The sequence below is a fragment of the Dendropsophus ebraccatus genome, chromosome 3, assembly GCF_027789765.1.
Source record: "Dendropsophus ebraccatus isolate aDenEbr1 chromosome 3, aDenEbr1.pat, whole genome shotgun sequence".
Lineage (NCBI taxonomy): Eukaryota > Metazoa > Chordata > Amphibia > Anura > Hylidae > Dendropsophus > Dendropsophus ebraccatus.
This window is the reverse complement of record NC_091456.1, coordinates 187906641-187932040: the sequence shown is the minus strand read 5'-3', so window position 1 is coordinate 187932040 and position 25400 is coordinate 187906641. Positions and strand designations below refer to the sequence as shown.

General features: G+C 45.2%; 2 protein-coding genes across 5 annotated transcripts in view; both read left to right on the top strand.

Annotated features, from left to right (window-relative positions):
• The window catches only part of LOC138786743 (oocyte zinc finger protein XlCOF22-like), a 148125-nt gene extending 123644 nt beyond the window's left edge, over positions 1–24481 (top strand). The window contains exons 2-4 of one of the 4 annotated variants that reach the window (XM_069963758.1): positions 51–118; positions 21911–22289; positions 23000–24481. In XM_069963758.1, the coding sequence (XP_069819859.1) occupies positions 51–118; positions 21911–22289; positions 23000–24078 (1526 nt within the window). In that variant the 3' untranslated portion in view covers positions 24079–24481. Of the gene's footprint in view, positions 1–50; positions 119–214; positions 639–21282; positions 21815–21910; positions 22290–22999 lie in introns of those variants that run through there. The other 3 variants (XM_069963757.1, XM_069963759.1, XM_069963760.1) reach the window with 3 other exon arrangements.
• Positions 5259–8186, top strand: LOC138786731 (oocyte zinc finger protein XlCOF7.1-like). The gene has a single exon (XM_069963741.1). The coding sequence runs from the start codon at positions 5345–5347 to the stop codon at positions 7211–7213; it is 1869 nt and encodes a 622-aa protein (XP_069819842.1). The 5' UTR covers positions 5259–5344; the 3' UTR covers positions 7214–8186.
• Positions 24482–25400: the final 919 nt, after the last annotated feature.

Here is a 25400-nt window from a genome sequence, read left to right as displayed (position 1 = left end):
ATTATCTGGATGGAAAGAATGAATTCAGTCTCTGTATGTGTTCCCTCCAGTCAGATCCAGTAAGAGAACAGCACCAGAGAGATGTCCCCGTCCTCTTCTCCCACAGGATCAGGATCAGGTAGATGGAGATGTTCCCTATCATCTGTACATCCCACCTGACTTCTCCTACTGTCTGATGACTTCTACAATATTTCTCTCATATCTTATGTATCAGGGGGAAGATCTAATTGAGATCAATGCCACAGATATGACCGTAAAAGATGAAGAACAGACAGATGTGAGCAGTGATGAGCAGTATAAGGAGAACATTACTACAGGGAAGGATCAGAATTCTATTAATGCTAAAAATATGATGATGAAAGAAGAGGAGACATACGCAAACAGTGATGAGCAGTCTAAGGAAGAAGTTACTAGAGGGAATAATCTGAACTGTTGTAATGCTACCGACATAAGGGTAAAAGAAGAGGCAGAAGAAGAAGACACAGATGACAGCAGTGATGAGCAGTATAAGGAGGACATTTCTATGGGGAAGAATCTGAACGATATGAATGGCACAGACATAAGGGCAAAAGCAGAAGAGACAGATGACAGCAGTGATGAGCAGTATAAGGAGGACATCACTACAGGTAACCGCCCAGGTGAGTAGTGACCACTAAATGCAGAGAACAGTCACACATTCTCCTCAGTCACCGGCTGTAACTATTCTGTGTGGAATATTATAAGTTCTGTGTCCTGTCAGTTTTCCAGCTATATAATCATGCATGGGAAGTAATGAAACGGTTTGGCATTGGGGAGGGATTAATTTGGTGGGTCAAGTTATTGTATACAAATGTAAAAGCCGTGGTGAGCATCAATGAAACTCATTCTAGGATGTTTAACTTGTCCCGTGGAACTCGGCAGGGTTGTCCTCTCTCCCCTCTATGTATTTAGACCTGTGGCAATAATGTTAGATCCTGTCCAGAGTTGGAGGGGTTTGGGGCGAGGGGGGGAGGGGACAGAATCTCTTTATATGCAGATCCGCTGGTAGCAATTCCCAGAGTAATTGATATAATCCAGGAGTTGCGCTCATTCTCAGGCCTTAAAATAAATTGGGCCAAATCGGTACTGTTGCCTCTAGAAGTAAATGAGGGGTTATCCTTCCCGCCCTTACGTGTGGTGGAAGAAGGGGGTAGCTTCTCATACTTGGGTATTCATGTCTCCAGAAATATTGCTGACTATAATATGTTGAATGTTAAATAAAGTATAGTTACCTTAGAAAGAAAGGCCGGAATTTGTCAGAGATTGTGGCTTTCTAGAGTAGATAGAATAGGCCTGATAAAGGCCGTAATCCTGCCAAAATTGCTGTATGTTTTCGGAGCGGCTCCAGTGTGGTTGGAGAATAATCCAATACGGATTAGAGCTTTGTTTAACTCTTTAATTTGGGGCAGGAAGAGAGTAAGGATGAAACTTGAGGGATTGTGTGTCCCAACGGCTAAAGGAGGCTGAGTGTTCCCGATGTTTTTAATTACTTCCTTACTTCACAGGTTTATTGGTTAAAGTGTCAGAAATCAAAACTACAGGCAATTTTAACTGCAGCTAAATTAAAAAACAAACTAACATTTAACTCACCTGGACCCTGTTCTCGGCATCGGCACGCCTCCCGTACCGTTCCCGGCACAGGCAGTGTGACGTACAGTACCTGCTTCAGAGATCACCAAACCTCTCCCGACGAGCGTCTCATCGGAGAGGCTCGGAGACGCTTGACTGCCCGTCAGCCAAGCGTCTCCGAGCCTCTCCAATAAGACGCTCAGCTGGCCGGGAGAGGTTCGGCGATCTACGGCGCAGGTACTGTACGTCACGTCGCCGATGCCGGGAATGGGGCCTAGGTGAGGTAATTTTTTTTTTTTTTTATAGTGGTCGCCCCATATGATGGGGATGGGGCCATATTTAACCTCCCACCAAATGGGGGGACCATACGAGCCATATAAGATGACCCCCAACTTCTAAGAAGATTTTTCGAGGTTAAAAAGTCATCTTATACGCCGGAAAATACGGTTGTTTAAATCAGTCGAGCCCTGTCTAATCTATGGAGAGGGGAGGGGGGGAGGAGGAAGATTAGTTGGCAGCAGAGAACAAAGGATTACAAAGTGGGAGCTGTGTGAAAGCTGGTATTTAGAGGTCAGAGAGGTCAGTGCTGACTTCAGAGGCGATAGCCCCGTGATGTAGCTGTAAATTAACTCTTTGGTGCCTCATCTCCCTCCACCCCTCTCCATAGAGAACCATGAAGACAGGGGGGAGAGCTTCAATCCGCTTTTTCATGATATAATTTCATAATTTTCGTCAGAGCAAGTTTTACCTGGCCTTGGAAAAGAGAGTAGGTGCAGGAAATGGTAATATCTTTGATATATTGGAGGAGATGAAGGGAGGAAGTTGGTGACGGCCAAGGCTATGGTTAAAGGGATCTCCGGATAAGGAAAATTGTTTTCTATTAAAAGTACATTAAAAGTTATATAGTCGTGTCTATATAATGTATTACTGTATCTGTGCGGTTCTACCACACTGGTAGCTGATAGAAATCCAGGAAGTGAAGAAAAATGGCCTCTGTGCCAATCCACATTGTCTCCTGCTCCTTCTGCTCTCCCCCCTTAGGAGACAAATCTTCCATGCCTCTGTCTCACATTGTGTGTGTTTGCTTGACACAGGCTGATGATGCAGAGAGGGGGAGGGAGTGATTCACCATCTCTAACAGACCAGAAGCAGGTGTTTTAACTTCACTGATTGTGCAAAAGTCTACAGAGAAATTAGGGCTGTGTTCACTCATGTTGGAGTGTCATTGCAGTACTGCAGTATCTGCACAAAAATGATGCATTAACACAAATAGATAATGCTAAACAGCAGAGAGGATAAGAGCCGGCACTGCCAATCCCACCTGCACAAAAAAACAAGGCATAAACAGTTTATCCCATGTAAGATGGTATTGGATAATTTCCTTTTTGTGGAAATCAACTTCAAAGATAAAAGATGCTTGATCATATGTGTGTGTGCCTTAAAGGTAGAGAATACAGCGTGCTGTGGGGTGTGACAGGTAGAGAATACAGCGTGCTGTGTGGTGTGACAGGTAGAGAATACAGTGTGCTGTGTGGTGTTACAGGTAGAGAATACAGCGTGCTGTGTGGTGTGACAGGTAGAGAATACAGCGCTGTGTGGTGTTACAGGTAGAGAATACAGCGTGCTGTGTGGTGTTATAGGTAGAGAATACAGCGTGCTGTGTGTTGTTACCGGTAGTAACTGTGTGCTGTGTGGTGTTACAGGTAGAGAATACAGTGTGCTGTGTGGTGTTACAGGTAGAGAATACAGCGTGCTGTGTGGTGTTACAGGTAGAGAATACAGTGTGCTGTGTGGTGTTACAGGTAGAGAATACAGCGTGCTGTGTGGTGTTACAGGTAGAGAATACAGCGTGCTGTGTGGTGTTACAGGCAGAAAATACAGCGTGCTGTGTGGTGTTACAGGTAGAGAATACAATGTGCTGTGTGGTGTTACAGGTAGAGAATACAGCGTGCTGTGTGGTGTTACAGGTAGAGAATACAGCGTGCTGTGTGGTGTGACAGGTAGAGAATACAGCGTGCTGTGTGGTGTTACAGGTAGAGAATACAGTGTGCTGTGTGGTGTTACAGGTAGAGAATACAGCGTGCTGTGTGGTGTTATAGGTAGAGAATACAACGTGCTGTGTGGTGTTACAGGTAGAGAATACAGTTAGCTGTGTGGTGTTACAGGTAGAGAATACAGCTCTGTGTGGTGTTACAGGTAGAGAATACAGCGCTGTGTGGTGTTACAGGTAGAGAATACAGTGTGCCGTGTGGTGTTACAGGCAGAGAATACAGCGTGCCGTGTGGTGTTACAGGCAGAGAATACAGTGTGCTGTGTGGTGTTACAGGTAGAGTATACAGTGTGCTGTGTGGTGTTACAGGTAGAGAATACAGTGTGCTGTGTGGTGTTACAGGTAGAGAATACAGTGTGCTGTGTGGTGTTACAGGTAGAGAATACAATGTGCTGTGTGGTGTTACAGGTAGAGAATACAGCGTGCTGTGTGGTGTTACAGGTAGAGTATACAGTGTGCTGTGTGGTGTTACAGGTAGAGAATACAGTGTGCTGTGTGGTGTTACAGGTAGAGAATACAGTGTGCTGTGCGGGAACACAATGAAATGATAAAGTACTGCAAATAATTCAGTAACACAATGAAACTGCAATGTGTGAACACAGCCTAGATGGGAATAGGCAGGGTGGGGGACTGTGATGGAACAGCTGAGGGAAAGCATTGCATTCTGGAACCTGTAGTACTGAGTACATCTGCTCAACCAGGAAATACAAAAAACACAAAACAGAACAAAACCCCCCAAAACAAATGGATTTTTGGTAGTTTCAAAACTGGGATAGATAGGTAAGTAATGCTATATGCTTCTGCAGAAGGTTCATTTTTTTTTTACCTGTGCCCGGAGTTCCCTTTTAAGTCCTGGAAAGAATTGAAGTAAAAATAAAAAAATAGAAGGGGTTATGGGCTTTTCACCGTTATGGAATAATAACAACTTGTTGGAAGTAATGAAACTGGGATATGTGAAGACATTACAGGGAGCTGGGATAACTGGTATAAGAGACATATGGGCGGGTAATACATTAAAAAATTGGGAACAAGCCCGAGTAGAATTTGAACTAGCAGGGAGCGCTTGGATTGACTATGGGCGCTTGGGACATGCGATTCAAACTACTGAGGTAAATAAAAATCTAGATTTGGGCGCTGAGAATGTATTCATTGTACGGATAAGAAAGCATACTATTAGGAATATATGATATATAAATACTAGAACAGCTTCACAGTGGTCGGAACTAAAAGGAAGCAGAAGTGGCCAGAAGAATTAGGGGATATCAGAAGAAAGTTGGGAGGAGATCTATGGAAATAGGAAAAAAGTCTCAAGAGAAATTGGAAATTGGTACTAAGGAGATTGGCAGGAGAAGTGTGTGGGGTGTTATACACGGAGTTAGTAAGTAGCCGGAGACTCATGGGGCTACTGTCATTTTGCCGTGACTCTGGGGAACAAGAATAATTTATGTAATAATGTATTGGACAATTATACTCAGTGAATCTCTGGTTGTCCCCGTTCTGTATGGGTTTAATTGTTTGTTATTACTTGTATTTAATCTGAGTTGTTATGTTTTATATAAAATTAATAAAGAAGAAATAATTGAAAGGACGTAATCTCCCCGGCCTCCAGCTTCTAGATTCTTCTCCCTGACACTTCCTGTGGATGGGAACAGATCTGATCATTCTTATTATGTTACATAAAAAAGAGTAACTTTCCATGTCTGCAATATGTTTAAGCTTCTATTACTGGGAAATAAGAGAAATGGTGTTTTCTCCTTTGCAGATGATTCTACCAGGAGCTCAGGGGGACATCAGATCTCCTCAGAGGATCATATCACACAAGACACATATGAGGAGCCGTCCACTATCCCAGATACACCCTCAGCCCCTCACAGCAAAGATCTCTCATCTCATCCTGTTATACAAGTCCCATCTTCTGCTCCATCACAGCAAGCTGACATTTACAGAGAAGACGATGAACATCAAAGAGAAAATACAGGAAAGACTCAATTTTCAGATTTACGTGAAAAAAGCTCTACCCACAAACAATATATTACAGGAAAGAAGGCATTATGTTCAGAATGTGGGAAATGTTTTAAATGGGAATCACAACTTGTTGAACATCAAAAAATTCACACAGGAGAGAAGCCATTTTCATGTTCAGAATGTGGGAAATGTTTTACTCGGAAATCAGGTCTTGTTACCCATCAAAGACTTCACACAGGAGAGAAGCCATTTTCATGTTCAGAATGTGGGAAATGTTTTACTCGGAAATCAGGTCTTGTTATCCATCAAAGACTTCACACAGGGGAGAAGCCTTTTTCGTGTCCAAAATGTATAAGATGTTTTGCTCAGAAATCAGTTTTTGAAAGACATCAAAGATCTCACAAAAGCGAGAGGCTATTTTCATGTTCAGAATGTGGGAAATGTTTTACTCGGAAATCAGGTCTTGTTACCCATCAAAGACTTCACACAGGAGAGAAGCCATTTTCATGTTCAGAATGTGGAAAATGTTTTACTCGGAAATCAGGTCTTGTTATCCATCAAAGACTTCACACAGGGGAGAAGCCTTTTTCGTGTCCAAAATGTATAAGATGTTTTGCTCAGAAATCAGTTTTTGAAAGACATCAAAGATCTCACAAAAGCGAGAGGCCATTTTCATGTTCAGAATGTAGGAAATGTTTTACTGAGAAATCATATCTTGTTAAGCATCAGAGAACTCACACTGCGGAGAAGCCATTTTCATGTTCGGAATGTGGGAAATGTTTTATTCAGAAATCAGATCTTGTTAAGCATCAGAGATCTCACACAGGGGAGAAGCCATTTTCATGTTCAGAATGTGGGAAATGTTTTACTGAGAAATCATCTCTTGTTCAACATCACAGAACTCACACAGGGGAGAAGCCATTTTCATGTTTAGAATGTGGAAAATGTTTTATTAATAAATCAGATCTTGTTAAGCATCAGCGAACACACACAGGGGAGAAGCCATTTTCATGTTCAGAATGTAGGAAAGGTTTTACTGATAAATCATGTCTTATTAAGCATCAGAGAACTCACACTGGGGAGAAGCCATTTTCATGTTCGGAATGTGGGAAATGTTTTACTCGGAAATCAGGTCTTGTTACCCATCAAAGTCTTCACACAGGGGAGAAGCCTTTTTCGTGTCCAAAATGTGTAAGATGTTTTGCTCAGAAATCAGTTTTTGAAAGACATCAAAGATCTCACAAAAGCGAAAAGCCATTTTCATGTTCAGAATGTAGGAAATGTTTTATTCAGAAATCAGATCTTGTTACGCATCAGAGAACACACACAGGAGAGAAGCCATTTTCATGTTCAGAATGTAGGAAAGGTTTTACTAATAAATCATGTCTTGTTAAGCATTTGAGAACTCACACTGGGGAGAAGCCATTTTCATGTTCGGAATCTGGGAAATGTTTTATTCAGAAATCAGATCTTGTAATCCATCAAAGAATTCACACAGGGGAGAAGCTATTTCCATGTTCAGAATGTGGAAAATGTTTTAATTCGAAACCACATCTTGGTGTCCATCAAAGAACTCACAGCATGGAGAAGCCATTTTCCTCTTCACAATGAGGTTAATGAATATAAAGAATTCTAAAGGATGATGAAGAAAAATCTGCATTTTATAGTTAAAAATAGAGTTGAGTGAATTACAGTACAAACGAAGGGAATGGCTTCTCCTATCTGCTTTCTGCTCATCAGACTGCCGGCTTTGAAGTCTGCTTGCAAAGATGGATCCAGTCCTGGGGAACTTCTCCCAGTTTCGTAGCACTGGATCCATCTTTTCCCAGCACCCGGTGAGGAGCGGCACGGAGCGGAGCAGACATAAAAGATTGCAGCCTGATGAGCAGATGTCAGATAGGAACAAAGTGATTCCCTTCATTCCTTCTGTAAATTCGGTCATGTCTAGTAGAATAGTTCTGTGTATAGTATTAGTAACTGTACTCACTGCACTTACTGACAGCAGCTCCCTGTGTACCCCATAGAGCTATAATCAGCCTCCCCTCTGCCCATGGTGAGACTAACAATTCCTCCCATACTTGTTATTACCTATTCAGTCTCCTTCCCCCAGTTCTGAGCTGCTGCTTTCTAATAAAGACACGAAAATCTGTGTGTGAGCTTTTCTTTGTCTCCTCCTCCTCCCCCCTCCCTTCTGAGACTGCTGATGTAAACAAGTCCCTATCTGCAACTTGTGCATTACAAAGAAGCTACATAGTTGCAGAAAAAGGCTATGATCACACCAAGTAAAAATGAGAGAAGGTGTATTTTTTATTCGCTGACGTCTTTTGCAAACAGTGGACGTTATTTTTTTTAATTGTTCACACACAGTTTTTGTTTTTTTCACTGTCCTTACTATTAAATTCAATGGACTTTTTAATTAAATACACATCCAATGAGCGATCAGTCCACTTGAACTGGAATAATGTATTACTAGCTGTCATTGCACTGACAGACGACCAAACCGCGAAATAACAGATGTCATTTTAAAAAATCTGGACTAAAAATACGTTGTGGGAACATAGTCAAAGCCTGCGAGGTACCTGTTTATATCAGATGGGAGGGGGGGAGGAGAGGGAGACAGAGAGAAAAGCTTACACTCAGAGCTCAGAACTGGGGGAAGGACACTGAATAGGTAATAACAAGTATAGGATGCATTGTTAGTCTCACCATGGGCAGCAACATATCAAAAGTTATGTATTTGCAGAATACCCCTTTATGTATAAATTACTATAAATATTTCTTTCCTCTTGCGTTTTATCCCCTACAGGTTTTTTGTGTAAGTCATGTGATTCTTTATCTTGTGCCAGAATTTCTGTTAAAGAATTGGGGAAAAACACTCCAAAAAACCCCAACATGTATATAGAAATGGTGTTTTATCCCCTCTGTATTAGTCTATGGGGAAAAAGGAAGAATGTGGAAAATGCAGCGTAGACTGTCTATATCTGCATGTGGTGCGATGCTAAAAATAATAAAAAAGAGTGTGGGAGCGGAAACGTCTTCTGTGTGAACTAGTCTTTAGAAATGGTAAATTACACTTGGTGAGAGGTGAGGATTTCGTCACTCCTCAATGTAACACGTCCAAAGAGACCTCTGCCCGGCTCGCTGCCATCCTCCCGGGGTGATCTCCCACTTCCCCGAGCACCGAAATACCAAACAATGGAGAGCGAAGGTGACATCAGAGGAGACAGTAAGTATCATTGTAGAAGGAAGCGCAGAGGTTACGCTCCCCCCCCCCCCACACACACACACACACACCTCCAGGTTCTCTTTCTGATTTCAGTGGACGTTCATTTCAGTCTCTGCTCCCTGAAACATCTTTCAGCATCTGGAGAGAAACACTGGGACATCCAAATCAAAAACTGGTTCAGTATATTCTTCACTAGGTTCTATTCATTTCATATCCACATATACATATACACGTATCAAGATATCACATCACTTTCTCAAGGACAAACAATTGAAGGCGACACAGAGTGACCCCCGATCTCCACCATCTCTGAAGCCGGGAGACCCCCGCAGCCTCTTACACATTACATAACGGGGAATTGTTGAGGATCAGAAGTGTGAAAGTTTTATGGTCCTGATAGATGTCTGGTCCATGTACATATACAGCTCAGCTACATGTACATTACACATATACAGCTCAGCTACATGTACATTACACACATATACAGCTCAGCTACATGTACATTACACACATACAGCTCAGCTACATGTACATTACACATATATATAGCTCAGCTACATGTACATTACACATATATATAGCTCAGCTACATGTACATTACACATATACAGCTCAGCTACATTTACATTACACACATACAGCTCAGCTACATGTACATTACACATATACAGCTCAGCTACATGTACATTACACATATACAGCTCAGCTATATGTACATTACACACATACAGCTCAGCTACATGTACATTACACACATACAGCTCAGCTACATGTACATTACACATATACAGCTCAGCTACATGTACATTACACACACAGCTCAGATACATGTACATTACACATATATACAGCTCAGCTACATGTACATTACACACATACAGCTCAGCTACATGTACAGTACACACATACAGCTCAGCTACATGTACATTACACATATACAGCTCAGCTACATGTACATTACACATATACAGCTTTAGGCTGGGTTCACACTATGTATATTTCAGTCAGTATTGTGGTCCTCATAGCAACCAAAACCAGGAGTGGATTGAAAACCCAGAAAGGATCTGTTCACACAATGTTGAAATTGAGTGGATGGCCGCCATATAACGGTAAATAACTTCCATTATTTCAATATAACAGCCGTTGTTTTAAAATAACAGCAAATATTTGCCATTAAATTACGGCCATCCACTCAATTACAACATTATATGAACATAGCCTTTCTGTGTTTTCAATCCACTCCTTGTTTTGGTTGCTATACAGCCTCAAACATACAGCCTCAAATATACGTAGTGTGAACCCAGCCCTACTGTGTACACATACACTCACCGGCCACTTTATTAGGTACACCTGTCCAACTGCACGTTACCACTTAATTTCTAATCAGCCAATCACACGACGGCAACTCAGTGCATTTAGGCATGTAGACATGGTCAAGACAATCTCCTGCAGTTCAAACCGAGCATCAGTATGGGGAAGAAAGGTGATTTGAGTGCCTTTGAACGTGGCATGGTTGTTGGTGCCAGAAGGGCTGGTCTGAGTATTTCAGAAACTGCTGATCTACTGGGATTTTCACGCACAACCATCTCTAGGGTTTACAGAGAATGGTCCGAAAAAGAAAAAACATCCAGTGAGCGGCAGTTCTGTGGGCGGAAATGCCTTGTTGATGCCAGAGGTCAGAGAAGAATGGGCAGACTGGTTCCAGCTGATAGAAAGGCAACAGTGACTCAAATAGCCAACCGTTACAACCAAGGTAGGCAGAAGAGCATCTCTGAACACACAGTACTTCCAACTTTGAGGCAGATGGGCTACAGCAGCAGAAGACCACCCATTACTAGCATGGTGTACCTAATAAAGTGGCCGGTGAGTGTATACAGCTCAGCTACATGTACAGTACACACATACAGCTCAGCTACATGTACACTACACATATACAGCTCAGCTACATGTACATTACACACATACAGCTCAGCTACATGTACATTACACATATACAGCTCAGCTACATGTACATTACACACATACAGCTCAGCTACATGTACATTACACACATGCAGCTCAGCTACACGTACATTACACACATGCAGCTCAGCTACACGTACATTACACACATGCAGCTCAGCTACACGTACATTACACACATACAGCTCAGCTACATGTACATTACACACATACAGCTTAGCTACATGTACATTACACACATACAGCTCAGCTACATGTACATTACACACATACAGCTCTATGTGTACATTGATGAGTTTACCTTTTTGTTTTGCCTGACTTTATGAAGCCAGACTTTCCCCAGGATAGAATGGTTCCTAATGAGAGTTAGCAGCTGCAGTTCTGCTTACAACATAAAATCACAGACACAGACAGCTGATGTACGTATCAGTAACATAAGTTGGGTGAAGCGCCCCCTTTATTGTTTTGTGTTAGCTTTTATAGACAGAATATGGGGCGGTGTTACTCATGCGCAGTGTATTCAAGTATTGCAAACGTAACATATGCGTCAGAGTTCCTGGAAAATATCATTGTGAGCGAGAGTTCCCATTCCTTCCTTCCTTCCAGACCATCTTTCTGTCTCGCTCTGATCATCTTCTAATTCAGAGACCTGTATATATAGGTGTAGTCCCACAGGTACGGTATCACCTAGCCTTATCATTCCCCCATTGGACCTCCGTGGAGCACGGACTTGGATCATCACTGGTGGTTGGTTTGTTGCCGGAGGTTTCAAGGGTTCTGTCCTGAGCCGCGGGTTGATCAAGGGGTCATGGGCAAACTCATCCTCCGAGTACTAGTCCAGCATCCAACCCCCAGAAATGTCCAGGCCACACAGATTCAAGAGAACCGATAAGAGAATGAAAACATAATCACATTAGTCACCTATATGATGGTCGACCTTCTCCTTGTTCGTCGAGGTTTCATACAAGAGAGAGAATACACAAACACTTTTACTGACAAACAGATCAGTATTATGCATAAGACCACTTGGAAGAGACCCTGAAGGACTCCCATTAGTTTATGGGCATCACCATAGGATAGACAAAAATAGTACTAATTGTTTAATTGAAAGTTATTGATGGCGGAACAAACTATCAGCAGATGTGGTAGGTAGATCTGCAATAACCGAAAGGGAATACTGATACGTTCGTTCAGCATGACGCGTGATACGCGCAAATAACATGACGCTCTGCCGACGCACATTGGAATCATGTATGTAACGCTGCGCAAGAAATATGAACGAAATGTGTGAACATTGACATAAACGTTCGCAAAGCATTCGCAAATATTTTTCCTTCGCAACTGCAGAGAGTGGCATTATACTGCGATTTTGGGGTGTTGGGTGCACCCAGGCATGCTCCCCCTAATGTCCCAGTGTCATTCTGGAGGTGTTGGCATCGTTTATGGAGGTTTCATGGGGGACTTGGCGACCTCCAAGTGGTCGAATTTGGATTTCCAAGTGCCGCAATTTTTTTCCCATAGACTATAATGGGATTGAAAATTCGTTCAAATAGTCGAATCTCGGTGTCTATTCGATTCAAATTCTCGAAAGTCGAATATTTCACTACTCGCTCATCTCTAGTACACACACACACACACATTATATATATATATACACACACATCGCACATGTATACTTATGGAAACCATCTTCCAATCAGATGTAGAATTACAGAGTCTAATTATGACAATAATAATAAATAATCCTCATCAGATGCCGCTGCTGCTGATACAAATACAATTCTCAGTTGCATTTACATAGTGGTAGCATATCCGTCCAATCACCTGATAGATACCAAAATAGCCACACCTTATTGTCTCATACCTATATAGGCCCCCTGTAAGGACATACCTATATAGGCCCCCTGTAAGGACATACCTATATAGGCCCCCTGTAAGGACATACCTATATAGGCCCCCTGTAAGGACATACCTATATAGGCCCCCTGTAAGGACATACCTATATAGGCCCCTTGTAAGGACATACCTATATAGGCCCCCTGTAAGGACATACCTATATAGGCCCCCTGTAAGGACATACCTATATAGGCCCCTTGTAAGGACATACCTATATATGCAAAAAAGGGGTCCGTGGAGCCTCGGTTACGAGTCTCAAAACACGGGAATAGCCAGATATCCCTCTCTCCAGAGAAGGAAGCCCATTGCCAAGGGGTGCCTCCTAGTGGGGAGAGCACCAAACCACCCTGATACGTAGTCCCTCAGGTCCTACCTCTGTTGCGAGCTTTAGGACCCAAATAGGGAAACACCAGGGTGGCCCCTGTGAGTCAAAGTCTAACTCTGTGGCGAGTATAACGACATAAGACAAGGGTTACCAAGGCTAGGCATCCATCCACAGACTGCAGTTTCGGGGTATTTGCCCCTCGTCAGTGTGGAGCAGGATTCTGGCTACTGGGGCAATGATAAATAGACCAACAAAACACAACAATCACTGAACTCAGGGAGAACAGTGAAAAATTCCAATGGAGTACTCATTTACGAGTCTCCATTGATTGTCCCATACAAAATTTAAATATGCAAAAAAGGGGTCCGTGGAGCCTCAGTTACGAGTCTCAAAACACGGGAATAGCCAGATATCCCTCTCTCCAGAGAAGGAAGCCCATTGCCAAGGGGTGCCTCCTAGCCAGAATCCTGCTCCACACTGACGAGGGGCAAATACCCCGAAACTGCAGTCTGTGGATGGATGCCTAGCCTTGGTAACCCTTGTCTTATGTCGTTATACTCGCCACAGAGTTAGACTTTGACTCACAGGGGCCACCCTGGTGTTTCCCTATTTGGGTCCTAAAGCTCGCAACAGAGGTAGGACCTGAGGGACTACGTATCAGGGTGGTTTGGTGCTCTCCCCACTAGGAGGCACCCCTTGGCAATGGGCTTCCTTCTCTGGAGAGAGGGATATCTGGCTATTCCCGTGTTTTGAGACTCGTAACTGAGGCTCCACGGACCCCTTTTTTGCATATTTAAATTTTGTATGGGACAATCAATGGAGACTCGTAAATGAGTACTCCATTGGAATTTTTCACTGTTCTCCCTGAGTTCAGTGATTGTTGTGTTTTGTTGACATACCTATATAGGCCCCTTGTAAGGACATACCTATATGGGCCACCTATAAGGACATACCTATATGGGCCACCTATAAGGACATACCTATATGGGCCACCTGTAAGGACATACCTATATGGGCCACCTATAAGGACATACCTATATAGGCCACCTGTGGCAGTTGGATGAAGTCCACTTACATTCCCTGAAACAGGCAGGATGGTCACAGACTATGCAGACAGGCACTTTACGGTGTTACTTACAGTAGGTTATGACAGGTGTAGATAATACATCCCTACACAACCCTCTCTGCTATATTTGTTGACCCCTGGGCTGCCCAATGTGGGGATACTACACCACATTACACATGGCCGCTGGTTTTGTCCAATAACTCACAGTAAGATACAAGGTGGGCGGCAAACACAGTTTCTTATTTATTGTCTGGACACCATCTTCCCCAGGTACCTCTTCTCCATCCGTTGGTCTCTCAGCTCATCTGTAGAAAAGACTTAAAAACAAACAGATCCACATTTCCCATCCACCTGTACACTATGTACAGTTACCTCAGGAAGAGACTGGAAACATCTCTCCATCCACCTGTACACTATGTATGGTTACCTCAGGAAGAGACCGGAAACATCTCTCCATCCACCTGTACACTATGTGCGGTTACCTCAGGAAGAGACCGGAAACATCTCTCCATCCACCTGTACACTATGTACGGTTACCTCAGGAAGAGACCGGAAACATCTCTCCATCCACCTGTACACTATGCAGGGCCGGTTTTAGACTAAATGTGGCCCTGGGCAAACTTGAAGGTGGGTCCCCAAATGCTAAAAAATTGTAGCAGCAATTTAAGGTCCCCATACACTTTACTTTTTTGTCAGCGGTTTGTCAGCTGCTCGAGGTGGGATGATCTTCTGTGACCTTAAAGGACAACTCCCACGAATTTTTTTTTTAGCTTATTTAACACACATTACAAAGTTATATAACTTTGTAATGTGGTTAAATACCCGGTCTGGCCCCCTTCCCCCACTTTCGGACCCCCGACCCCCCCGCCCGGAAGTTAAAGAATGTATACATTACCCATACCTCCCAACTGTCCCGGATTCAGCGGGACGGTCCCGATTTTGGGGTCACGTCCCGCTGTCCCGATACAGCCCCCGTGTGTCCCGCGGCCCCCCCGCACACTGGCAGAGCAGGAAACATCAGCTTCCTGCTCTGCTAAAACACTTGTGGCCGAAGGCGTCATTCTGCCTCCGGCCACAAGAGGCCGCTCTCTCCCCCATAGCTCCCAGGGCCGGATTATCACAGGTCTATGGTGCACCCCCTATACACCATCAGTACCTGGCAGAGAGAGCTGGGGCCGGAGGAGGAGGCTGCCGGGGTCCAAAGCACATGACCTGCATCAGCCTGGAGGGAGGGAGAGCAGTGGTGAGTGCTCCGGGGAGGGGGGTCTGTCAGGTGTCCCTCAGCTGTGCATGGTGCTTATCCCCCCTCCTTCCCCAGCTCTGTGCCCCCTGTGCTTATCTCCACCAGCTCTGTGCCCCTGTGCTTATCTCCACCAGCTCTGTGCCCCTGTGCTTATCTCCACCAGCTCTGTGCCCCCTGTGCTTATCTCCACCAGCTCTGTGCCCCCTGTGCTTATCTCCACCAGCTCTGTGCCCCCTGTGCTTATCTCCACCAGCTCTCAGTGCCCCTGTGCTTATCTCCACCAGCTCTCAGTGCCCCTGTGCTTATCCTGGTGTATCTACTATATGAGGGCACAGAGGTGGTATTTCTACTATATGAGGGCACAGAGGTGGCTTCTCTACTATATGAGGGCACAGAGGTGGTGTAGGTGTATCTACTATATGAGGGCACAGAGGGGGTGTATATACTATATAAGGGCACAGAGGGAGTGTATATACTATATGAGGGCACAGAGGTGGTGTATCTACTATATGAGGGCACAGAGGTGGTGTATCTACTATATGAGGGCACAGAGGTGGCTTATCTACTATATGGGGGCACTGAGGTGGTGTATCTACTATATGCGGGCACTGAGGTGGTGTATCTACTATATGGGGGCACTGAGGTGGTGTATCTACTATATGAGGGCACAGAGGTGGCTTATCTACTATATGGGGGCACTGAGGTGGTGTATCTACTATATGGGGGCACTGAGGTGGTGTATCTACTATATGAGGGCACAGAGGTGGCTTATCTACTATATGGGGGCACTGAGGTGGTGTATCTACTATATGGGGGCACAGAGGGGGTGTATATACTATATGAGGGCACAGAGGGGCCTAAGTACTATTTGAGGGTCCACAGTAGGCCTAAACACTACATGGTAGCATACAATGAGCACTGTTACAGTACGGAGCAATATAGATGGGGACTTTGTATAGATGGTGAGGATGGTGCAAAAGCAAAAAGCCTAAAATATTTCTCGGTCAGATTCTTCAGGGATGAGGCATTGCCAGGAGTGGTTTTCATGATGGACTGTACCAGATGGAGAAGAAGAGAAAAAGTGAGCAATTCCAATCAGAGAAGACGCCCCCTGTGAGTCACTGACTGTAGCTGTACTGTAATCACGTATATGGTGTAAGGAGCCTGTGCAGCATTTGTATCTACCTCCATATGGGTCAGTGTAGTGGAGATACTGGTCTTTATATAGTGGATGTTATGTAGTAATGGTATGGGGGGTATAAGTCACGATGTGGTGATATTTGTTTTTTATATAATGGTAATAGGTGACGTGGATATAAGGGTTTGGCTATGGGGGCGTGGTTATGGGGAGGGCGTGGCTATTGGGGCGCGGTGCATTGCCGTGACTGTCCCTCTTTCCTCTCAGCAAAAGTTGGGAGGTATGACATTACCTATTACGATCGTCACGGTCCTCTTCTCCCGGGGCGCATCTGGTGACGACGACGTCAGAGCCGGGGGGCGGTCCGGGTCTTCTTCCTCCTCGGCGTCTTCATAGAGAGTGAATGGGACGGAAAAGGCTGCTGGTGCACATGCGCATCAGCAGCCTTTTCATTGGCTGGAGCGCATCACATGGCTTCCAGCCTGCTCAGCCCTGATTGGATGAGGTTGCTGGAAGCCATGTGATGCGCTTCAGTCAATGAAAAGGCTGCCCGTGCGCAAGCGCACGGGCAGCCTTTTCCATCCCCTGGACCCGAAAGTCAGAGACATCGCTGGACGGCGGTGACGGTGAGGCGGACGGCGGGCGAATGGAGTGGCGATCGTCACCGGAGGGATGGTGAGTATGGTGTCTGTGTTTTCTTTTCTTTGGGGGGGTCCCGCCGGAGTTGTCCTTTAAACAAGACTGTGTACACATACAGCTCAGCTACATGTACATTACACATATACAGCTTTACTGTGTACACATACAGCTCAGCTACATGTACATTACACATATACAGCTCAGCTACATGTACATTACACACATATACAGCTCAGATACATGTACATTACACACATACAGCTCAGCTACATGTACATTACACACATACAGCTCAGCTACATGTACATTACACACATACAGCTCAGCTACATGTACATTACACATATACAGCTCAGCTACATGTACATTACACACATATACAGCTCAGATACATGTACATTACACACATACAGCTCAGCTACATGTACATTACACATATACAGATCTACTGTGTACACATACAGCTCAGCTACATGTACATTACACACATACAGCTCAGCTACATGTACATTACACACATACAGCTCAGCTACATGTACATTACACACATACAGCTCAGCTACATGTACATTACACACATACAGCTCAGCTACATGTACATTACACACATACAGCTCAGCTACATGTACATTACACACATACAGCTCAGCTACATGTACATTACACACAGGGCTCTGCTGCAGGCATATATAACACACACATACACAGCTCTGCTCCACACACATCACACACACACAGCTCTGCTCCACACACATCACTTCAGCTCATCCAGCACAGCAGAGTCCTGCATACACTGAGCAGCAGCCCCTGATCATGTGACTTCTCCTCCTCCTCCTCCATGTGACTGATCACATGACTGTGACATCATGGCAGGTCCTGGAAGCACAGGGGAAGCACACGGATCCTGTACAGCTCTGCAGGCGGCTTCCTGACTTATCAGCTGCTGCTGGACTGTCCCGCACGTTCCCAGCCCACAGTATGTACTAATGCTGGGTCACTGCTCACCTCTCTGCCCCGCCCCTTGCCTCCTGAGCACCAATCACTGGAGAGGGGGAGGGGCCAGACACAAGGTACATGTGGAAATCCTTCCTGCCCCTCCCCCTCCTCCTGCTAGTGTGCTCTGCTGCTGCTGCTGCCTCCTGGGATCTGCCCACTGGCTGCCAGACAGGTAGGAGATTTACAGTGTTCAGGGGAGAGGGGGCATCCAGCTGTGCTAAGGAGGAGGGGGGCAGTATGGATGGGGGGATAGTAAGGAGGAGGGGGGCAGTATGGATGGGGGGATAGTAAGGAGGGGGGCAGTATGGATGGGGGATAGTAAGGAGGAGGGGGCAGTATGGATGGGGGGATAGTAAGGAGGAGGGGGCAGTATGGATGGGGGGATAGTAAGGAGGAGGGGGGCAGTATGGATTGGGGGGGATAGTAAGGAGGAGGGGGCAGTATGGGGGGATAGTAAGGAGGAGGGGGGCAGTATGGATGGGGGATAGTAAGGAGGGGGCAGTATGGATTGGGGGGATAGTAAGGAGGAGGGGGGCAGTATGGATGGGGGGATAGTAAGGAGGAGGGGGGCAGTATGGATGGGGAGGGGATAGTAAGGGGGGGCAGTATGGATGGGGGGATAGTAAGGAGGAGGGGGGCAGTATGGATGGGGGGATAGTAAGGAGGAGGGGGCAGTATGGATGGGGGATAGTAAGGAGGAGGGCTGCAGTATGGATGGGGGATAGTAAGGAGGAGGGGGGCAGTATGGATGGGGGATAGTAAGGAGGAGGGGGCGCTGTGGGTGGGGGGATAATAAGGAGAAGGGGGGCAGTATGGATGGGGGGATAGTAAGGAGGAGGGGGGCAGTATGGATGGGGGATAGTAAGGAGGAGGGGGGCAGTATGGATGGGGGATAGTAAGGAGGAGGGGGGCAGTATGGATGGGGGGATAGTAAGGAGGAGGGGGGCAGTATGGATGGGGGGATAGTAAGGAAGAGGGGGGCGCTGTGGCTGGGGGGATAGTAAGGAGGAGGGGGCGCTGTGGCTGGGGGGATAGTAAGGAGGAGGGGGGCAGTATGGATGGGGGGATAGTAAGGAGGAGGGGGGCAGTATGGGTGGGGGGATAGTAAGGAGGAGGGGGGCAGTATGGATGGGGGGGATAGTAAGGAGGAGGGGGGCAGTATGGATGGGGGGATAGTAAGGAGGAGGGGGCAGTATGGATGGGGGGATAGTAAGGAGGAGGGGGGCGCTGTGGCTGGGGGGATAGTAAGGAGGAGGGGGGCGCTGTGGCTGGGGGGATAGTAAGGAGGAGGGGGGCAGTATGGATGGGGGGATAGTAAGTAGGAGGGGGGCAGTATGGGTGGGGGGATAGTAAGGAGGAGGGGGGCAGTATGGATGGGGGGGATAGTAAGGAGGAGGGGGGCAGTATGGATGGGGGGATAGTAAGGAGGAGGGGGCAGTATGGATGGGGGGATAGTAAGGAGGAGGGGGGCGCTGTGGCTGGGGGGATAGTAAGGAGGAGGGGGGCGCTGTGGCTGGGGGGATAGTAAGGAGGTTATAGTAATTCTTAGTTATGATCCCAGAATATTAGGGTCTGTGAGCTTCCAATTCTATTTATTACCTTTCTGGGGGAGAGATGGAGAGCCGGCCGGGCACAAAGCACATAGGGCTGCTCAGTATGTACGAGGTCTGACTGCACCTTCCAAAATCCCTGGGATGTTTCCTTACACTCAGAATTATAATTTATCCAATAGGGTCCAACCTTCAAGATATGTCTGCCAATCACAATAGCTGTTATATATGCTGCTTGTTTACTGTACATAGGTAATATGAGTAAACCAAGACGTTTAAGTCACAAAGGGTGAACAATCACAGATCCGGTCACAGGAGCTCAAACATCTTACACATTTATAACTTGTCTCTTCCTATCGCTGTGCCGGGTTTGTTGTACTTTTTCTTCCCATTCTTTATTATCCATTGTATCCTCTACTTTCTATTCATCTCTCCAGGATCCTCTGCTGATATCTTCTATATAAGAGACCGACCCATCAACCATGGAGAGAGACAGAGACAAGATGGCCGAGAGGATAATAACCCTCACCCTACACATACTCTTCCTGCTTACTGGGGAGGTGAGGGATTCTGGGAGTGATGTCATCATGACATCATTCTTATCTATGGAATAACAGATGGATAGGACTGGAGAGGTGAGGGATTCTGGGAGTGATGTCATCATGACCTCATTCTTATCTATGGAATAACAGATGGATAGGACTGGAGAGGTGAGGGATTCTGGGAGTGGATGGAGTGATAGTAAAGGGGTTATCCACCTGAGAGCAAAAAAATTCATGCCAGCTGGCCTAACTCGCCAAGTCCCCCTGAGTATTTTCAGTCGTCTCCTGTCTTTCTAGCTGCTGCCGTTCCTAAGTTACAAGTTGTTCTAAAAGCCGATCTATATCCAAAATGGTGCCAGACAGAAAAATACATTTCCCATCATGCATCTTCCTGATTGGTCTGTTTGTGTACTCTCCCCCTTAGCTTTCTTTCCTGCCCACTGCTGTCATTACTATTAAACAGGACTGTGTAACCTCAATATGTATTCCATACTAGCTGACCCGTGCGTGGTGTAGCTATGTGCATCATAACGGGCATCTGTTTACCGGGGGTGGGGGGGTGTAGGTTTAGATCTCTGCTTGCTGACTGTGAATGAAAACATTCTAGTTCCATCCAGACTCTTAAGAACATCTATAACACAATATACAGAGCTGTGACACATGGACAGGTACATATGCCTGCATTCACTGGCAGCAAGCAGAGATAGAACTATAACGTTTCATATTAAAGAGACCTAGGCTCAGGGACACATGTAAGTCTATGGAAGCAGCACAGGTGCATGGAGATGATTCAGATAATGTCTCCTGAGGGCCAAGTTACCTAGTCAATAGACAGCTAACCTGGCCCCCAGAGAGGAGATCACATGTCCTGTGAGTACAAAGGGAGGGGGGAAGAGGGAGCGGAGTGTGGTCAGAGTGGACCCAGAGAAGAGGTTTTTAAAAATCCAGAGCATATAAGAGTGAGAGAAAACAGGGAAATGGTGCAAGATAGGTTATACAAGTATATTAGACATAGGGTGATATTGGGGAGGGGAATTGTTTAGAATATTGCTTTTGTTACCCGGATATCCCCTTTAATGTGTCTCTCCATACACAGGATTACACAGTAGTGAAGAAGTCCTCTAGTGGGCGCTGTGGGGCCCCTGGGTGTGAAGGATGGGGAAGAACCCTGAGCCCAATCCCGGGGCCCCTGATACATGAGGAAATGGAGGAAGAGAAGATCCTAGAAGTCACCAACAAGATGGTGGAGCTGCTGAGTGGAGAGGTGAGACTGTGGCTGCTGGGAATGCTGGGACATTATACAGTAACACCACTGGAGGGGTGGGGGGGATGACTGTGTGATCATTGTGTGTGTCAGGTTCCTATAAGGTGTCAGGACGTGGCGGTCTATTTCTCCATGGAGGAGTGGGAGTATGTAGAAGGACACAAGGATCAGTACAAGGATGTGATGCTGGAGGATCAGCAGCCCCTCCCATCAGCAGGTAATAGACAGGACTATATACACACCTCCTCTCTGTATTATCTGGATGGAAAGAATGAATTCAGTCTCTGTATGTGTTCCCTCCAGTCAGATCCAGTAAGAGAACAGCACCAGAGAGATGTCCCCGTCCTCTTCTCCCACAGGATCAGGTAGATGGAGATGTTCCCTATGATCTGTACATCCCACCTGACTTCTCCTACTGTCTGATGACTTTTACAATATTTCTCTCACATCTTATGAATCAGGGGGAAGATGGGAACAATATTATTGCTCCAGAGACAGATGTGAGCAGTGATGAGCAGTATAAGGAGGAAATTACTACAGAACAAGATCTTATTACTATGTCCAAGACAATAAAAGAAGAGGAGGAGACAGATGTGAGCAGTGATGAGCAGTATAAGGAAAACATTACTGCAAAGAAGGAACTGAACTCCATTAATTATACAGACATAAGGGTAAAAGAGGAGACAGATGTAAGCGGTGATGAGCAGTGTATGGAGGACATCATTACATGGAAGGATCTGAACTTAATTGATGCTACAGATATGATGAAAGAAGAAGAGGAGACAGATGACAGCAGTGATGAGCAGTATAAGGAGGACATCACTACAGGTAACCGCCCAGGTGAGTAGTGACCACTAAATGCAGAGAACAGTCACACATTCTCCTCAGTCACCGGCTGTAACTATTCTGTGTGGAATATTATAAGTTCTGTGTCCTGTCAGTTTTCCAGCTATATAATCATTCAGCCTAAATTCTAATATATACAGCACAGTCCCAGCGGACAATATATCACTATCAGTCTCCTGCTGCTGCATCTATAGTGACTGTCCTCATCTTACAGCGTACCTGTTGTAAAAACTCCAGATTAACAGACATAATACTTTGCCCTTTGTCGCTGTGACGTCCCTTGTTCGGGAAGGGTCATCCAGAGAGCTGTTTGGCTACATATGTCCTTGGTAAGTGCTCAGAGACTTCCAGAGGCCGGCCGGGTCGGTGACGTCACTGCACCATGTGACTTATGCAGAAAATGAGAGAAAAGCAGTGATCTGCCCCCAGTAACGCCATGGTGGTTGGGGTCCAGCAGGTTATCGGTATGTAGGGGGTCAAAGTCCTATTTTTTATTTGAGAAGAGTTTCCATTACTTTTCCTACTAAGGACGTCATCTCCCCGGCCTCCAGCTTCTAGATTCTTCTCCCTGACACTTCCTGTGGATGGGAACAGATCAGATCATTCTTATTATGTTACATAAAAAAGAGTAACTTTCCATGTCTGCAATATGTTTAAGCTTCTATTACTGGGAAATAAGAGAAATGGTGTTTTCTTCTTTGCAGATGATTCTACCAGGAGCTCAGGGGGACATCAGATCTCCTCAGAGGATTATATCACACAAGATACATATGAGGAGCCGTCCAATATCCCAGATACATCCTCATGCTTTACTCACAATACATATCTAACAGGGGAGAAGGCATTTTCATGTTCAGAATGTGGGAAATGTTTTACTGAGAAATCAAATTTTGTTAAACATCAAAGAATTCACACAGGGGAGAAGCCATTTTCATGTTCAGAATGTGGGAAAAGTTTTACTTTCAGATCAAGGCTTATTACTCATCAAAGAATTCACACAGGGGACAAGCCATTTTCATGTTCCGATTGTGGGAGATGTTTTACTCACAAATCAAATCTTTTTCACCATCAAAGAGCTCACACAGGGGAGAAGCCATTTTCATGTTCAGAATGTGGGAGATGTTTTAGAAGGAAATCAAAACTTGTTGAACATGAGAGAATTCACACAGGGGAGAAGCCATTTTTATGCCCAGATTGTGGAAAATGTTTTAGTCGGAGTATACTTCTTCTTTACCATCAAAAAATTCACAAAGGGGAGAAGCCATTTTCGTGTTTAGAATGTGGAAAATGTTTTATTTCAAGATCAACTCTAACTAAACACCAGAAAATTCACACAGGGGAAACGCCATTTTCATGTTCAGAGTGTGGGAAATGTTTTACTCAGAAATCAAAGCTTGTTGCACATCGAAAAAATCACTCAGAGGAGAAGGCATTTTCATGTTCAGCATGTGGGAAATGTTTTGCATATAAATCAAGGCTTGTTACCCATCAAAGAATTCACACAGGGGAGAAGCCATTTTCATGTACAGAGTGTGGGAAATGTTTTACTGTGAAATCACATCTTGTTGACCATCAAAGAGTTCACTCAGGGGAAAAGCCGTTTTCATGTTCAGAATGTGGGAGATGTTATAAAAGGAAATCAAAACTTGTTGAACATCAAAGAACTCACACAGGAGAGAAGCCATTTTCATGTTCAGATTGTGCAAAATGTTTTACTCGGAAATCTTACCTTGTTAAGCATCAAAGAATTCACACTGGGGAGAAGCCATTTTCATGTTCATAATGTTTTACTGTGAAATCAAATCTTGTTGCCCATCAAAGAACTCCCATGGGGAAGAAGACATTTCTTGTTCAGATTGTGGGAAATGTTTTACTGACAAATTTGATTTTTTTCCATCAAGAATTCACATAGTGGAGATGCCGTTTTCAAGTTCAGAATGTGGGAGATGTTTTACTATGAAATAAAAACTTGTTGACCAATGTCACTTATTAGGAGCATTTGTTCCAGGCATCAAAACTGCACTGAAAAATGCATCAAAAAGTGTGATTTCTAATAACCGTGTGAACAAACTTAGACTAGGGCTCCATTCACATTGCGTATAACACCGGTCGTTCTGTGACCCAGCCGGGCAGAGCCTTTTATACATGTTATTATTATTTTAATAAAGTATTTTTTTTATACTTCATCTGTTGGGAGTAGCTGTGCCTGTTTATCCTGCTGGTATTGGGTGAGGAGGACGGCATCTTATTAGTGCAAGAAGTAGTCCGTAATGGTAACATGGATATCTGTGTACAGACAGTTGTAAGACATATTTAGACCTTACTTGCCCTGTAACAGATTTGGCCACAGTGTAAGTGATCGCACTGCGCCTAGGACAAAGTTGAAGGTGGCGACACCAGTAGCACTCACCTCAACCCAGTAGGGCTTAGAACAGCCATTTGAGGGTGGAATTACTAGCACTCACCTGGACCCAGTACAGCCTAGTACAGCCATTTGAGGGTGGAATTACTAGCACTCACCTGGACCCAGTACGGCCTAGTACAGCCATTTGAGGATGGAATTACTATCACTCACCTGGACCCAGTAGGGCCTAGTACAGCCATTTGAGGGTGGAATTAGTAGCACTCACCTGGACCCAGTAGGGCCTAGTACAGCCATTTGAGGGTGGAATTAGTAGTACTCACCTGGACCCAGTAGGGCCTAGTACAGCCATTTGAGGGTGGAATTAGTAGCACTCACCTGGACCCAGTAGGGCCTAGTACAGCCATTTGAGGGTGGAATTCGTAGCACTCACCTGGACCCAGTAGGGCCTAGTACAGCCATTTGAGGGTGGAATTAGTAGCACTCACCTGAACCCAGTACGGCCTAGTACAGCCATTTGAGGGTGGAATTAGTAGCACTCACCTGGACCCAGTACGGCCTAGTACAGCCATTTGAGGGTGGAATTAGTAGCACTCACCTGAACCCAGTATGGCCTAGTACAGCCAGTTGAGGGTGGAATTAGTAGCACTCACCTGGACCCAGTAGGGCCTAGTACAGCCAGTTGAGGGTGGAATTAGTAGCACTCACCTGGACCCAGTAGGGCCTAGTACAGCCATTTGAGG

Excerpts from the sequence above, each read along its gene's own strand:
- LOC138786731 (XM_069963741.1), top strand. The coding sequence starts at position 5,345 with ATGTTTAAGCTTCTATTACTGGGAAATAAGAGAAATGGTGTTTTCTCC.